Source organism: Trichoderma citrinoviride (assembly GCF_003025115.1).
Source record: "Trichoderma citrinoviride strain TUCIM 6016 unplaced genomic scaffold BBK36scaffold_3, whole genome shotgun sequence".
Classification (NCBI taxonomy): domain Eukaryota; kingdom Fungi; phylum Ascomycota; class Sordariomycetes; order Hypocreales; family Hypocreaceae; genus Trichoderma; species Trichoderma citrinoviride.
Genome location: NW_020194711.1, coordinates 1802894 through 1816655, shown reverse-complemented (window position 1 = coordinate 1816655; position 13762 = coordinate 1802894). Strand labels below are relative to the sequence as shown.

Here is a 13762-nt window from a genome sequence, read left to right as displayed (position 1 = left end):
ATTACTGCGGATGAAGTTGTCAGTCTCAAGAAAAGTGGGTTTCTTTCCTCTTCTCTTTTCTCCTACCTACCTTCAGTTTTCTCCATTGTCCCCTCTTCTCTCTTCTCTCTTTCCTCTTGTCTCTTTTGTCGTCTCCCCCCTTACCTTAAGGCCACAACCAACAGACATACTAATATCTACTACTAATCCTATTCTATGGATACGGAGCAAAAGCAACGTTGATCTACATCCCGCCAGTACATGTTGGCCCTGACCACCACCGTTGCAGGCCCTCAGACCCGCGGACAATGTTTAATTTAAACTTAGCTTCAGCTCCAAGAAGGCGCATAAGGTCGCTAAAATGACATCCAAAAATCCGAGGGATATAGTAATAGGTAACGAAAGCAAAAACAAAAAAAGTGATTGATAGGATATCAGAAACGGTCCCCTTCCAACAAACAAAAAGTGATGGGATGCATGTATCAATAGCACAGAAGGGAAATGACATAATTATAACGTGTCGTATTTCACCAGTTTTGGTTGGTGAACTAAAAGCCCTTGCAGTTTTTTTTCGATCCGTGGCCGCGGATCGTCGTGGGCCGCTAGATTTAGATAGAATGTGTCTTTGTCCCTCTTCCTCGGTATCTCGTGCAAATTGCTACTACGGATATACGAGTCATCATGATGGGATATCGGTTGCTTGTACCTAATCGATATTTCGCATCTCGGGTCGAGTCCTCCGCATAAACTGCGTAATATGGCAAATTCATACCGATTGACGTAATGACTGGAGGATCCGAATCCGACCCTGCAGCTGTCGCTTCCGCAGTAAGGGTACGAAATACTACACACATTGCAGGCTGGCAGGGGATGGCAGGAGAAACGCAAGGCAGAATATCAGCGCTTGAGGCATGTTTTACGCCCGCGTGAACAAAGCTCCCTGCTCGTACAAGTATGTAACTGTACAGGTTGAGAGAGTAAGAGAGAGAGAGGCAGGCAGGGAGGGAATACATGTTGTTGGATGCAGCCAATATCGATCGACCCGCTCGCGGGAGGCGGGGGGACATGCACGGGGGGGACAGGCTTCAATGACAGGCTGTCCATGGGTGTGTTGGGTATCTGGACTAAGTCTGGAAGGCTTTCAAGGGAGAAGAAGGGGGGAGCAGGACAGCTTCTGGGTTTGATTGTGCGAGGGTTCATGTACCTCATGGATGGAACCGGGCGTTGATAGCTTGATGATCATGGCGTGCAGCCATCCGAAAGTTGTTTGATAAGTGAGGCTTGGTGGTCCGAAAGACTTCGGGATCGCGACCTCGAGGGGCCTGGGATACGCGAATGAGGCCAAGGCCAGACAAAGAGTACAGTAGATGAGCAGTAGGTGACACGTCGAGGGTGACGACTGGGTTGCCCCCTCTCCTGTGCTCGCGTAGCCACAGCATACTCGTACATATGTGCCCGTATGGCCCTTTCTGTGCCACGGGACGAAGCAGTGCCAACGGCGAATCTCAAGGCAAATGGCTGTTGGGAGGGCGCGGGATGATGTGTGAGAGGCCCAAGAGGTTGCGACGGGCCTGGCTCCGAAGGGCGATGATTGGCCACGGTCCCGAATCGAGCGGCACGCGAAATGTCGCTGGCAGATGCGCCGTCCAGCCGAGCTGACGGATAATGCAGTTGGTGGACACGCTGGGCAAAGTGTCAAGTCATGGGTTTTGTTACTGACAATGAGCAGGAATCGAGATTCCGGGCTGTGGAATCGACCTATTGATGCTTGGTATTGTCCCGCCCCCTTGGAGGGATTGCAAGTCGGTTGGACCGCAGCTGGAGGCTACTACTATATTGTACCGCCTGGTGCTACCAAAGGGAGGAGAGAATTGAAACAGCGCCGTAGCAAGGATAGCTGCTGTATTACCGTGTGAAATGCTCGTACAGTATTGCAGTAGTGCTTCTCACCTGTAATTGCAAGGGATCAAATGGCGCTGCCGCTGATGGAAGAGGCCCAGTATTCAAGGATAAGGCAGTTGGCCAAAGCTCTGCTGCCGGAGTCTGGCAAGACCCCGAGTAGCCTATGGAAATACACGTTCCAGCAATCCATTGGATCCGAGTAGGGCTGTGGCTGAGAGGCTAGAACCTCTGGAATGCGGCACGTTGATGATGTCTTTGACTGACCTCGGAATTTGTCTCGTCCTGTAAGTTTTGGATTGCCGTTGAAGGCGGGAAGATGGATAGATATGTCTCTTAGGAGAATGACTGAGACACCAAACGGCGACCCAGCCAAGGCGCCGGTGAAAGACAAAAACGCTGCGGTGACTCAGGGGGGTTGGAGAGACAACCTGGCCAATGACTCTCTGGTGAGGAGTCAAATTACTCGGGCTTTGTAGCACGGAGCACAGTATCCATGGCGTTTTGGAAGTTCTTGCTGTCTATTGTGTTGGCTGGAGTGTGCGGCAAACCCACTGCGGCGAAGGCGGCCAAGCCAGGTGGCCGCTTCACGTGGCTTTTGGACTTTTTTTTTCTTCAATTCGATTGCTAGTAGCTGCGTCGTACAAAGTACGAGTACCTGCGTCTCGATCGAAAGGATACAAGCAAGAGGCTGGGGCATCAGTCAAGCAGAAAGCAGCTCTGCTCGGAATTCGGCGGAAAGCTGATGCTGCTGAAATCTTGGCGCCTAGGTTTGCAGAGGAAGCCACAAAAGGCAAATGCCGGGCTGCGTCTTTTGGAAAGGGCACAGTGAGGCAGTTGGGCTTATTCCATCCATGGCGGGAGAGCTGCTCTCAGCTTTGGGAGCCTCATTGTCGCTTGACATTGCCTTGATGGCGCGGAAGTGCTGAACGAAAATACCAGTGAGCAATAAGTATTCAAAGAGGGGGTTCTTTGTCTTGACCCGGCCTGTGAGAAGTAGGTATGAAGTGCTGATTGCGACTTGGAATGCTGGAAGGGGTTCCGCTCTCAGTCTGAATGTTTTACCGATGTGCATCTCGGGCTGTCGCCGAGCGTTGCAGTTGGAGGTTCATGCCCGGTGTTGGTTGCTTCACCACAGATCTATATTTTCCGTCACTAGGGGTGATTCCAACAGACGACAACCTCGCTTGAGCAGCAACGGCGGTGATGAGCTGCATCTCAATCTCCTGCCGTTGAAGCTACTGGAGATGCGCAGACAGACACGGACGGACGGACATGGGAAGTGCAGTGGTGAGTGAGTACATGTACATGTACGCGTATGCAAGGAGACGACGAAAATGCCACGGACGCTAGTACCAACTTGGTCCATGCAGACGACCCTCTTCTTCCCAGGTCTCTTTTCTCCTCCCTGCGGCAGCTCGTGTGCGAAATGCGTGCTATGGCAAGGTTCCTGTACCGATACCCAGCACTTGGCACGACGCGTGCTGGCCACAGCAGCCACTCCGGGGCGCCCTCGTGCTCGCACAGGGGACTTGGCGCAGGTGGGCACAGATACAGGTACCGGTACGGGGATAATACAGGGCCCTCGTGCTGTAAACCTGTATCAAGGGCTGCTGCCCAGAAAGCCTCCGCTGCAGTGCCCGATGTCGATATGCGCGTGCTTTTGGGCTAGCCCGGACACACAGGAGTCGAGCCTGTAGTACGACTCACAGGTGCTACCCCTACGTGCGTCACTTGTGCAGCCATCAGTGATATACATATTGAGAGGTTATTAACAGAGGAGCAATCATGGATGGAAAGTGAATGAAACGGAAAATACGCTGATGCGTGACGAGGTACAGAAGACCTGCTAAGCAGGATGGCCCAGCATGTTGCTTCAGTCAATGCTAGGTAAGGTATGTACCGCTACTTGTAAGCGGTGGAGCGCTGTGGCTTTTGCAGCTGGACGGGGGAGGCGAATCAATGCTCAGCACCGCCAGCGGCCAGCTCAGGGAAGTGGGGAGCGTCTCGGGTAGGCCATTGGGCCTTTTAGCTTTTTCCCTTGCTCGTTGCGGCGTAGCCTCGCCTGATATCGGTTCGATCGTACGATGTTCCTGTCGTGCATGCCTTTTGTCTCGTCTCGCACCTCTTCTCGCACCTCCGGCTGTCCGTACCGCATAGCCGTGGCCCAAGCCAGACAGCCAGCAATCCATCGCCGTGACCTTGACAGACAGCGCCCGACCAGACCATACGGAACTGTACCAGGCCGGGCCAGACCAGGTCCATCCCACGGAGGCTTCGATCAATCTATCTGCCGCCTGCCTTACCTTATTGTCCCGTCGATCCAGCGATCCATCCGCGCCTCCATCGTCGCAGCTCGGACTCTCCAGCCCAAGGTAGCCCGTGCAATCTCGTCCCAACGCCATCCCCCAACGGCCAGCGGGATTGAAGAAAAAAACAGACAGGAAGGGGAAAAAAAGAAAGCAAGGAAAGGAAGAAACAAAGGGAAGAAAATTATCCCAGCTGGGCTGAAGTCGCCCCCCTCCCCTTCTTACCTTACCTGCCACCAGCCCGATCCATCCATCGGCATCTTTCAGCCTTTGTTTTATTTTTCGGGCTGGTTCCTAGTTTTTCCCCTTTCATCCTGCCTCCTCGCAAAGTCCCGGCTACGAAGCTCTCAAGGTACCGACCGGCCTTATTCGTATGTTCCTGTCTGTAGCAATCGCTCTCTGATATCACCGTTCCAAAGACACCCCGTCGTGTCTGCGAGCGGCCATCCCTGGCCACACATCCCATCCCACACCCTCGGCAAAGCTTCTCGCTGGGCTGGGCGTCTGTCTCAGCAAATCCCGCGTTAAGCAGTCGACCCGCCGGCCAGGCAGGAGGGCAAAAAAACAGCTGATCTCATCGTACTATCGTCTGGTGAGAGCGTCCACTGCCTCTGCAACACTCAGTCCACTTTGCTTCGCCGACCGCACGATCCTCTGCCAACAATCGAGTCACCCTCTCACCCCCTAGGCCAGACCCTGCCGCATTCTCGCCTGGTCTCAGTCTCGAGTCTGTCGTCGCCTCGACTCGTCTCATCGAGCCCGGCTGTCGCTGCATGAGCTGATCCGCGAGGCGTTCCCCCGGTCTCTGCAGCCGCCCAGTTTCACCCCCCCCTCAAAGCGCCGTCCCCATGGCCGATGAGGATGGCTCCAACGGGCTTGGGTTTGACGACCCGAGCTTCGGCTTCATAGGCGGTGGCCCTGTATCTCTGGATGGCATCTCAGATGCGCCCATCTTCGGCGGCGATCCCTCGGCTCCTTTCGACGCTGGAGTCTGGCAGCTGGACGCCTCACCTCAGTCCAACTCGTACGATCTCGGCAGCAACACCACCCTCTCCTCCGCCCAGCCAGGATACTTGTCCCCGTCCTGGCCGACCCCGACCTTTGACCCGCGACAGCACCAGCCGCAGCAGTCTCAGCAACAAGCGCAGCAACAAGCGCAGCAACAAGCGCAACAGCCGCAGCAACAACCGCAGCAGCAACAGCAGCAGCAGCAGCCCGACCCTACCTCCTTTGGTCTGCCCAACTTCGACCCTACGTCAGTCTACTTCCCCGGTGTCGCGGCCACCAAGCGGGGCTCCCTCCCGGTTGCCAAACCGTCCCTACGCTCAGGAACCATCCTGAGTCCTGCCATGCAGGAGCAGCTGAGAAACATTGCGATGCCTCCTCACCTCCAGTACGGCTCACCCAAGAGCGCCTCGAGCCCGGAGTCGGCCAAGGCGGGAGCCGCCTCGTCGCCGGACGTCTCCAGCGGCTCCCAGAAGGACTCGCGGAAGCGCAAGATCTCCCACGATGACCTCGACGATGATGATCTTCTCGAGGAGGGCGGCAAGCCCGTCAAGAAGACGGCTCACAACATGATTGAAAAGCGATACCGGACCAACATCAACGACAAGATTGCCGCCTTGCGAGACAGCGTCCCCAGCCTGCGCATCATGAGCAAGAGCGCCAGGGGAGAGGACACGACGGAAGATCGCGAGGAATTACACGGCCTCACCCCCGCGCACAAGCTCAATAAAGCGACTGTAGGAAATCCATCCATTTTGATTTCGCACAAGGGGGAAAATGAGAATTGAGGGGTTTGTTCCATGTTACCAATGACTAACTGATGCTATAGGTGTTGAGCAAAGCGACGGAATATATACGCCATCTGGAGAAGAGGAATAACCGACTGATAGATGAAAACAGCGCCATGCATCAGAGAATTGCCGCATTCGAGAAGCTGTTCATGGCGGGCGCCATGAATGGCTCCGTGAATGGCTCCATGCCTCCCATGCAGCAGCCTACACCGACGCAGTATCCCCAGGATAGCCAAACACCACAGCAGTCACAGCAGCAGCTATCGCAGATGGCACCGTCTCCAATGGAGACTCCTCAGGAAGCCGGTGGAATGCCGACTGGTCTCATCGAGGTTCCAGAGGACATGAAGCGAATACTCTCCGCCCAAATGTCGGGCCAGCCATACCCCGTTCCTCAGCAGCTATTCCGCCCCAATCCGACGGTGGTCGGCCAGCAACAGATTCGACCAATGCAGCAGCAGCAGCAGCAGCAGCAACAAGGCCAGCAGGGGACATGGAGCTCTGCAAGCCCCTATTTTGGTAAGCTGATGGTAGGCTCACTCGCCGGACTGATGATATTGGAGGCGGTTCGGGAAGACGAATCCAGCAGCCAAGAGCCCCAGGGCCGCGGGCTGTTTGCTCTGCCCCTGCAGCTCTTCAGACATATACCCTCTCACCTCGATGTACGATTTGCGGGATACGACGCCATCTCGATCAAGTTCTTGCTCCTCTTCGGCCTTGTGCTGTGGGTCTTTATCCCCTCACTATTCTCGGCCATGGACCGAACACCCAAGAAGCAACAATCGGCTGCCGTGCAATCCGCTCCATCCTTGGCTTCCCCCATCGGTGTTCGTCGCCGCGCGTGGGAGACGGCCATTCAGACGGTTTGGGTGCCTCACCACAACTTCTTCCTCGAGGCGGCTGCGCTGATGCTCAAGACGCTCAAGCTGAGCGTGCGCAACGTGTTTGGCGTCCACGCCTATCATTTGCTGACCGGACTGACTCCCGAACAAGAAGTGGCCCGAGTTCGCGCGTGGGCCACGGCTCTCGATGCGCAGCTTACTGGAGGAGATGCCGAGATTTGCATGAGCCGTCTCATCCTCACACTGCTGGCGTCTGGGACTGTGCCAAATACCCCCAGCGGCCTCATGCTCAAGGCACTTCACGTCCGTGTGCTCTTGTGGGACCTGAGTCAGAAATGGTATCAACTGGGCTTGGTCAACTATATCGCCACCAAGATTGCCGAACGACAGTGGAACGCGGCTCGGGACTTGAACCAGAGACTAACCAACAGCCATCAACAAGACGAGGCGTGGGAGAAGAAGCGAGCCGAGTACATGCTGCCCGACCACCTGGCAGTGTTAGTCGAGCAGGAGTGCGACAAGGTCCTTACCCCCGCCGTCATCCAGCGAGCCCACAACCTGGCCTTTAACGTGGAGACAACTTACAACGCGATCGCGATTGACGGCATGGACTCGGTTGTCGACGATACATCGATTGGGTCTCCCATGGATGCTCTCGCAGCGTGGTGGTCGACGGCCAAGGTGCACGACATTCTCACTACGACACTGTACGGAGACGAAGCCGAGCCGGATGAAGAAGTGATGGAACTTGCTGTCAAGGCAGCCCCCTTGGGCTCTCGTGCTCGGGCACGGGCAGTCATGGCTCGTTCTGTCCTCGCTCATCATTCGCGCGGAAGCAACATCGCAGCCGCTGTTCAGGTCCTTCGCGTCGACGCCGATGGCGGCAACCTTATCGATCCGATGACCCTGGCATGCGCCGACGCCAACCCCTTTGCCGGCCGCGCAGCCGCCCCTCCGCCTCAGCCCAATCTTCCGGATCCCGACCTTCAGCTTTGCCTACGCTGCGCGACAGCTGCGGCTCATATCAAACGATTAGGTGGCCCGGCTGCCAGCAGCAAGCAGTATGTCCGCGAGTCCATCGAAAAGGTCATAGCCTTGGCAACGAAAACACAAATGTCTCTCTTGAGCTTTACGTCGGTGATGGAGGTTCTGGAGCAGATCCTAGCTCATAAAGATACCACAAATACTTTTGCACCACTGGTGGAGAGGCTAGCTGCCATCCTACGTCTTTGGATGGGGAGCCCGCTGGCACAGCAGTGCGGTGTACCGTCCGGATTACAAGACAAGATGATCACTAAATGCCTGAGGATCACGAAGATGGTGGTGGGCATGGAGGTGGACACAGGCTACGACAGCATGACGGACAACGAAGGGTTCCGATGACAGATGGCGAGCTTTGGAGAAGACTGAGGGGGATCTGAAGACTGTTTTCATCACACCGCATTCTGGGATTTGCATCACGACACTCCACTTCAATGGGCGTCTGTCTTTGGTTCCGTTTCTTTTTTATTGTCCTCTTTTCGCTTTCATTTTACAGTGGCAATCAGGTATACAACCGAGGACGACGGTTCGTACAGATAAAAACGATACCCCTCCGACCTGACAATGTATATATATGTGTTCCCTATCTGGATCGAGTCGCCTCATTACGAGTATTATGCAACAAGGCGGGAAAAAAAAACCTAGAGGCAAATTGGGAGAGCTACTGGGAGAACCGAGCACTATTGTGTTTCGCAGCAACATGTCTTTCTTTTTTCCTATTTCAATTATTTGGGACCTTTTACTACTCGTCTATTTCTTTTCGTGTTTTCACATTCTCGATTTCCTTGAAATACTTTCTATGGTGTATTTGTCACTGCGGTGCGATACCTGGCGGGACATGGTGACGGGGCCTAATGATGGCTTTTCATGAAAGACGGGATAGGACGATCCTGGAATAAAATGTTTTCTTTCAATGTGTTTGCCGTGAATGCTTGATGATTATCGTCTATCACGGGATATATGGCTGAGGATGGATTATTTACGAGGTCGTCTTCTTGAGGAAGCTTGAGTACTGAGCAAAAGAGCGAATGCAATATTCCATGGCTGGTGGAAGACGTCATGCCTATAGGGGAGATGATGAGGAGAGTTTACCTATACTTCACAGACGCTTACAGGTTTCTGTAGAATGCAGCTCGAGCTTTGTATCAAGGGCCAACGTGATGAGGTGCACTGGGCGTATAAGGGCTATTCGGTACTAAGTTGGAAGTCAACGTTCATGACTTTGCGCAATCGATACCCGTGATACGAGTCCGAAGCAGCAATTTCCAATGAATAAAGCCAAGGAAAATCCAGCAATAAAAGCTCGTCATGCTGGTATTCCACCTTTCAATAGCCTTCTTTTGCTCCCAAATCCAGGGCAAGGCTACTTACTGCAAGGCTCGTGAGATGTATGTACCTATGTATGTACTTTGATCCCAGTCTGCCACCAGGCTCCACACGTGGCACAACGTCATCCCGCTAACCCGTCCCCCAACTCAATTTACCTCAACCACAAACCACCATCTCATCTCATCTCATCTCATCTCATCTCATCTCATCTCTCAAGCTCAACAACCCTCCACCAAATCCCCGTCTCTCAACCTCCCAAACCTCTCACACCTCAACCTCCCCCCCCTTTTCACAACTCGGAAAAAATGGCTACGACAGCAACACCCCCACCTCTCCAACCCTCATCAAACCCCCCTCCTCCAGCAACGTCCTCATCGCCATCCTCATTCGTCTTCCCCCGCGAATACTCCTTCCCCCCGTTCTTCACCCGCCAGCCCAACCTCGCCATCCACCACGCCCAGCTCACCAAGTGGTCCGCCCTCGTCCTGGCCTACGCGCGCCACCGCCGCCTCTTCCGGCTCGTCGTCTCCTCCGCCGCCGAGACGGAGCTGTTTCACAATCGCGCCATCAACAGGAGGCTCAGCGTCGCGGACATACGGGAGGTGCTTGACTTTATGCGCAAGGACGGGAGGGCGGAGTTTATACGTGCTTCCTCTTCTTCTTCTTCTTCTGCGGTAGCGGCCGGTGGGGGTGGTGGTGATGTGGGAGGAGGTGCGGCGGCGGCGGGGGATGTGGTGCTGCTGTACTGGAGGAAGCCGGAGGAGTGGGCGGCGCTGGTGGAGGCGTATGTGGATGAGACGGCGCAAAAGGGGAGTGTGTTAACGGTGTATGAACTCACAGAGGGGGAAAACACCAGAGGAACAGGTATGTTGGACACGGGGATATTATTTCGGACATTGGGAGGATCGAGCTCATGCTGACGTTTGACGTGATAGAATTCCACGGCATGGATAATCAAGTCCTCATGAAAGCCCTCAACATCCTCGTCAAACAAGGCAAAGCTCAAATTTTTGGCTCCGAAGACTCCCTCGGTGTCAAGTTCTTCTAAGCCAGGAGATACTACGTATCAAAGTAAGATACAACAAGTACATACCACAAACAGACTCAGACACATCTCGGCATAGATATAAGCAAGCCGTCCCGCCGGCACCGACCAAGATGCCGCCCTCCTAAACTCCGTCATATGCTCGCATCGTCAAAGAGATGCCATGAAATTCCTCTCACAAAAGCCGACCCTACTCCGCGTCAATCAAAAACTTCTTGTCGAAACGCACTTGCTGCGCCATGGCTACATCGAGCAGCCAGTCCGGCGATACGATCCGCGGCTCCATGTGTCCCTTCTCCGCCATCTCCCGGAAGCGCGGCCACAGCTGCTTCTCCTCCGCGGAGGAACCGCTGAGGAGATAGACTGGGTCGGGAGGCAAAAAGTTATCCTGCTCCGCCGTCGTCGGCTTGATGGTCGATCCGCTTCGTGCTCGGTAAATCTTAAAGGTGGCGCCGTTGGCCTCTGCTATGGTGCGATAGCTGTCGGGCCCGTTCCTGACCTTGTCCGTGCAGTAGATGCCGACGTTGCGCAGGAGCTTGCCGCGGTGAGCCTTGGCCCTGGCGACCGACTGTTCGAGATTGATGTTGTATCTGGCTTCGGCCTCCTTGTCTTTGAGGATGAACTTCTCCACGTCGGGGATCTTACCCGTCTCGAGAATTTGGTCGATAAACGTGGATGATATGACGGTAGGACCGCGGGCCAGGGCGCACAGGAACTTGACCGTCCTGACAACGTGCGGCGCGGCCAGGTAGTCGCAGGGGTGGCCCTCTTGGACAATCTGGATTCCGAGATCGCGGAGTTTCCTCTGTAATATGCTGTTAGCGAAGCCCTCCCCCAAGGGCAAGAAATGGAAACAGAAAGAGCCTCAAATAAACCCACCCGATCTTGATCCTCCTTGGTCTGGTTGCCCACCCATCTCGGGAACCCCGTCAGGATAATGCGCATGTCAATCCCCGGCAGCGAAGGCCGTGACTTCTTAGCCGGGCGTTCTTCGTCGTCCCCGTCCTTGTGCGCCGCTGATTTCTTGGCGCTGCCCTTTTCCTTTTCTTTTTCCGTCAGCTCTGCCGCTTTCTTGCCACCAAAGGGGGTGCCCGGTTTCGTGCTTCTCTTCTTCTCCTTTTCGTAGAGAGCAATATCAGGCGCAATGGACGAGAGCTTGTCCATGGCTTTCGACTTGGCACTACGTCCGCCGCTAGACATGATGACCGGCGTCTCGTTTTCCTTATCGGCGCGTGTAGGCCGAGCGCGTGCCGGAGTGACCAGGTCCGCGCTTCGCCGATTCTTCCTCGAAGCGGCTGTCTCCTCTTCGTCCAACTCCATGATGTCGAGGTTCCTTTGTCCGGCCTCGGCAATCACCACGCCCTCGGCCGGACCATGCGAATACGCATTGCTTTCGGCAGCCTCGAGTATCTTCCTCTTCCTCTTCGCACTCGGTGACATGGTATGCTCGCCTCCGGGGTAGTACAAGTCCCTCAGCCGAGACTCGTTGAAAGAGGTCTGTCCGATGATCTCGCCCAGGTTCGTCCGGGACGGGAAGTGGTTGTACTTTTTGACATTGACCGGCTGCATCTCGCACTTGGCGTAGCTCTCTTCGATCCAGAGGTGGTTGACCACGGTGATGCCCCATTCAGGGGCAGCCTTGCACTTTTCGCTCGAGTTGCGGGCCGTTATCAGATGGGTGTTGTCGGTCTTCATCGTCCTAGTAAACTCCGCGCCACACGCCTTGATCAGGTTTTCGAGGTAGATCCGCGCCTCGCCGCCGTAGTTAGACACGGTAATGCGCTTGTCCTTGAAACCTGGGATGCCGTCCCTGGGAATGGGGTAATGGAGTAGCCGGCGCAGGGGCGACGTCCATTCATTGTGGACAATGAGGAAATAGAGCCACGACAGGTTGCCCACTTCCTTGCACGCCTGCGAGGCTCGCACGTACTCGTCCCCGTCTCGGTACCGGCAAACTAACGTATCGCACTCGTCGACATCCTCCACCAACCGACCGCCTCCATACTCGATGATATCCTTGAGGGCATTCTCGAGGCGCGCGGTGAGCTTAAGATCCTTGCATAGGAGAATGCGCTTGTCCTGGAAAACGGTGACGGGCGGTCTGGTCGAGTTGTCGTGGGACAAAGGTAAAAACTCGGGGTTCGCTGATGATGCTCCGACAAGATTCTTGTTCGCCGGAATGTCAAGATCCTCATCAGCGCCCTTTTTCAGAATCTCGGGATCTGGAAGAAGGTAGGGTCCCTCGTCGATTCTCTTTCCCAGCTTGAAGCAATCATCGAACCTATCCCAAGGACGGTTTAATGTACGATCCGTGCAAGATAAAACTGCATAAGACAGACTTACCAGTGCGGTAAAACAATCTTGCCCTTCCAATTCCTCTCCTGCGCAGCCACAACCTTGGGATGGTCCATGGACAAGGCGCAAATGTGCGTAGTCATCCTGCCCGCATCCTTCGACTCCTGTCCGCCCAGGGCCATGACGGCCCCGAGGATGCTCTCCTTGTCCATCTGCGGCAGATCCGCGCACGTAACGATGACCTCGGAGAAGATCATGCGGGGATCGGGCGAGAAGGGGCGGACCTGGGCCTGCTTCCGGCGGGTGATGGAGACGGTGATCCATTGCGTCGTGACGACGGGGATCATGACGGCTTGGGTGTTGATGTACTGCGGGAAGTCGATGGTGTTGGAGATGATGTGCGTGACCCGGTCGATTGGTATTGAGCCATCGCGTCGGGGCTCGACAGTCGTGGCGCCGTTCTCGATCAGGATCGTCGAGAGCTGCGCGAGGAAGCTCATGGGTTAGATGTTTGACATGACTTTTATTTGACGGCGCGAGCTGGAGAGAGTCGAGGACGTACACTGTGAATCAGGTTGGGAGCCAGCGAGTCGCTGGGCACGAATGCGATGGCGCAGTCGCTGAAGATGCCCTCGACGTCATCAGCCATGGCGGTGATGATGTCGCGAACCAGCTATCTCTCTGTGGTGGGAAGCAGCAGATGCAATGTCACTGCATAAGGCAGAGGCTTGGTGAAAACGGCCTGTCTGCGTTAACCAAAAGACAGTTGCCCGATGGCAGAATGCCAATGTCAAGAGAGGTTGTCAAAGAAAGAAATCGCAATGGTAAAAGACGAAAATTGACGTCGCCAAAAAGCAGGGGCGCGCCTTATCGCTGGTCGCTTTTCTTTGGCTTTGTTTGTGGCCAGACGCGCTCCTGCTGCTCTCTTTACGCGAAGAAGGCAGGCTGTCACATGACCTGGGCGGGTATCGATACTTTGCTTAGCTGAGTATGCTCGGCGGCGGCGGCGGTAGCGGTACTCCTGGGACGCGAGTGTTTAACGCGCCCCGTTGGACCTTTGGACAGCTATTTAGCGCTGTACCGGGTGCCTTTAAGAGTGGAAGAAGATTCAGAGCGCCCATCAGACCAGAAGACCAGATATCAAAGGCCAAGGTGCCAACTCTTATCATTTTGAGAGCATGAGTTTGTTCATGATGGCATGCGATTATATAAACAGAGTATTGAAAT

At 55.0% G+C, this 13762-nt stretch overlaps 5 protein-coding genes across 5 annotated transcripts; 4 read left to right on the top strand and 1 right to left on the bottom strand.

Annotated features, from left to right (window-relative positions):
- Window positions 1–2374: 2374 nt before the first annotated feature.
- On the top strand, window positions 2375–3578 carry BBK36DRAFT_1139048 (hypothetical protein; the record flags this gene model as incomplete). The annotated part of the gene is made up of 5 exons (XM_024893286.1): window positions 2375–2456; window positions 2649–2706; window positions 3074–3168; window positions 3252–3419; window positions 3487–3578. The coding sequence occupies 5 exons, from the start codon at window positions 2375–2377 to the stop codon at window positions 3576–3578; spliced, it is 495 nt and encodes a 164-aa protein (XP_024752280.1).
- A 1457-nt stretch (window positions 3579–5035) lies between these two features.
- BBK36DRAFT_1192551 (hypothetical protein) lies at window positions 5036–5461 on the top strand (the record flags this gene model as incomplete). Its single annotated transcript, XM_024896771.1, has 1 exon — window positions 5036–5461. A coding segment is annotated over one exon (426 nt), but the record flags the coding sequence as incomplete, so codon positions are not given.
- Window positions 5462–5563: 102 nt separating this feature from the next.
- Window positions 5564–8208, top strand: BBK36DRAFT_1166832 (hypothetical protein; the record flags this gene model as incomplete). Its single annotated transcript, XM_024894962.1, has 2 exons — window positions 5564–5929; window positions 6022–8208. 2 exons carry the CDS (start codon window positions 5564–5566, stop codon window positions 8206–8208), a joined length of 2553 nt encoding a protein of 850 aa, XP_024752278.1.
- Window positions 8209–9500: 1292 nt separating this feature from the next.
- Window positions 9501–10243, top strand: BBK36DRAFT_49171 (ESCRT-II complex, vps25 subunit; the record flags this gene model as incomplete). The annotated part of the gene is made up of 3 exons (XM_024898147.1): window positions 9501–9840; window positions 9904–10059; window positions 10131–10243. The coding sequence occupies 3 exons, from the start codon at window positions 9501–9503 to the stop codon at window positions 10241–10243; spliced, it is 609 nt and encodes a 202-aa protein (XP_024752277.1).
- A 187-nt stretch (window positions 10244–10430) lies between these two features.
- On the bottom strand, window positions 10431–13184 carry BBK36DRAFT_1112929 (BRCT domain-containing protein; the record flags this gene model as incomplete). Its single annotated transcript, XM_024889855.1, has 5 exons — window positions 10431–11045; window positions 11120–11542; window positions 11597–12521; window positions 12584–13017; window positions 13098–13184. 5 exons carry the CDS (start codon window positions 13182–13184, stop codon window positions 10431–10433), a joined length of 2484 nt encoding a protein of 827 aa, XP_024752276.1.
- Window positions 13185–13762: the final 578 nt, after the last annotated feature.